The sequence below is a fragment of the Cariama cristata genome, unplaced genomic scaffold (genome assembly GCF_000690535.1).
Source record: "Cariama cristata isolate BGI_N322 unplaced genomic scaffold, ASM69053v1 scaffold40058, whole genome shotgun sequence".
Classification (NCBI taxonomy): Eukaryota; Metazoa; Chordata; class Aves; order Cariamiformes; family Cariamidae; genus Cariama; species Cariama cristata.
Window position 1 is genome coordinate 412 of NW_009630179.1, and position 402 is coordinate 813.

General features: G+C 60.4%; 1 protein-coding gene across 1 annotated transcript in view; it reads right to left on the minus strand.

Annotated features, from left to right (window-relative positions):
• The window catches only part of LOC104165713 (forkhead box protein A1-A-like), a gene marked incomplete at its 3' end in the record, with an annotated part of 808 nt that extends 408 nt beyond the window's left edge, over positions 1-400 (minus strand). Inside the window, exon 1 of the mRNA XM_009705420.1 lies at positions 5-400. Within this exon, the coding sequence (XP_009703722.1) occupies positions 5-400 (396 nt within the window). The remainder of the gene's footprint in view (positions 1-4) is intronic.
• Positions 401-402: the final 2 nt, after the last annotated feature.

The following is a 402-nucleotide window of genomic DNA, read 5'->3' on the forward strand; positions in this document are numbered from 1 at the left end:
CTTTGTGGTCCGCCGGCTTCTCGCACTTGAAGCGCTTTGGCCGGCGGAGGTAGCAGCCGTTTTCAAACATGTTGCCGGAGTCAGGATGCAGGGTCCAGTAGGAGCCCTTGCCGGGCTTGTCGGGGGAGCGGGCCACCTTGACGAAGCAGTCGTTGAAAGAGAGCGAGTGGCGAATGCTGTTCTGCCAGCGCTGCTGGTTCTGCCGGTAATAGGGGAAAAGGTCCATGATCCACTGGTAGATCTCGCTCAGCGTCAGCATCTTGTTGGGCGATTGCTGGATGGCCATGGTGATGAGGGAGATGTAGGAGTAGGGCGGCTTGGCGTGGGGGTAGCTCCGCTTGAAGGTCTTGGCGTCCCGCGTCCTGCCAAGGTTGGACTGGCTGTAGGCCATGGGGCTCATGC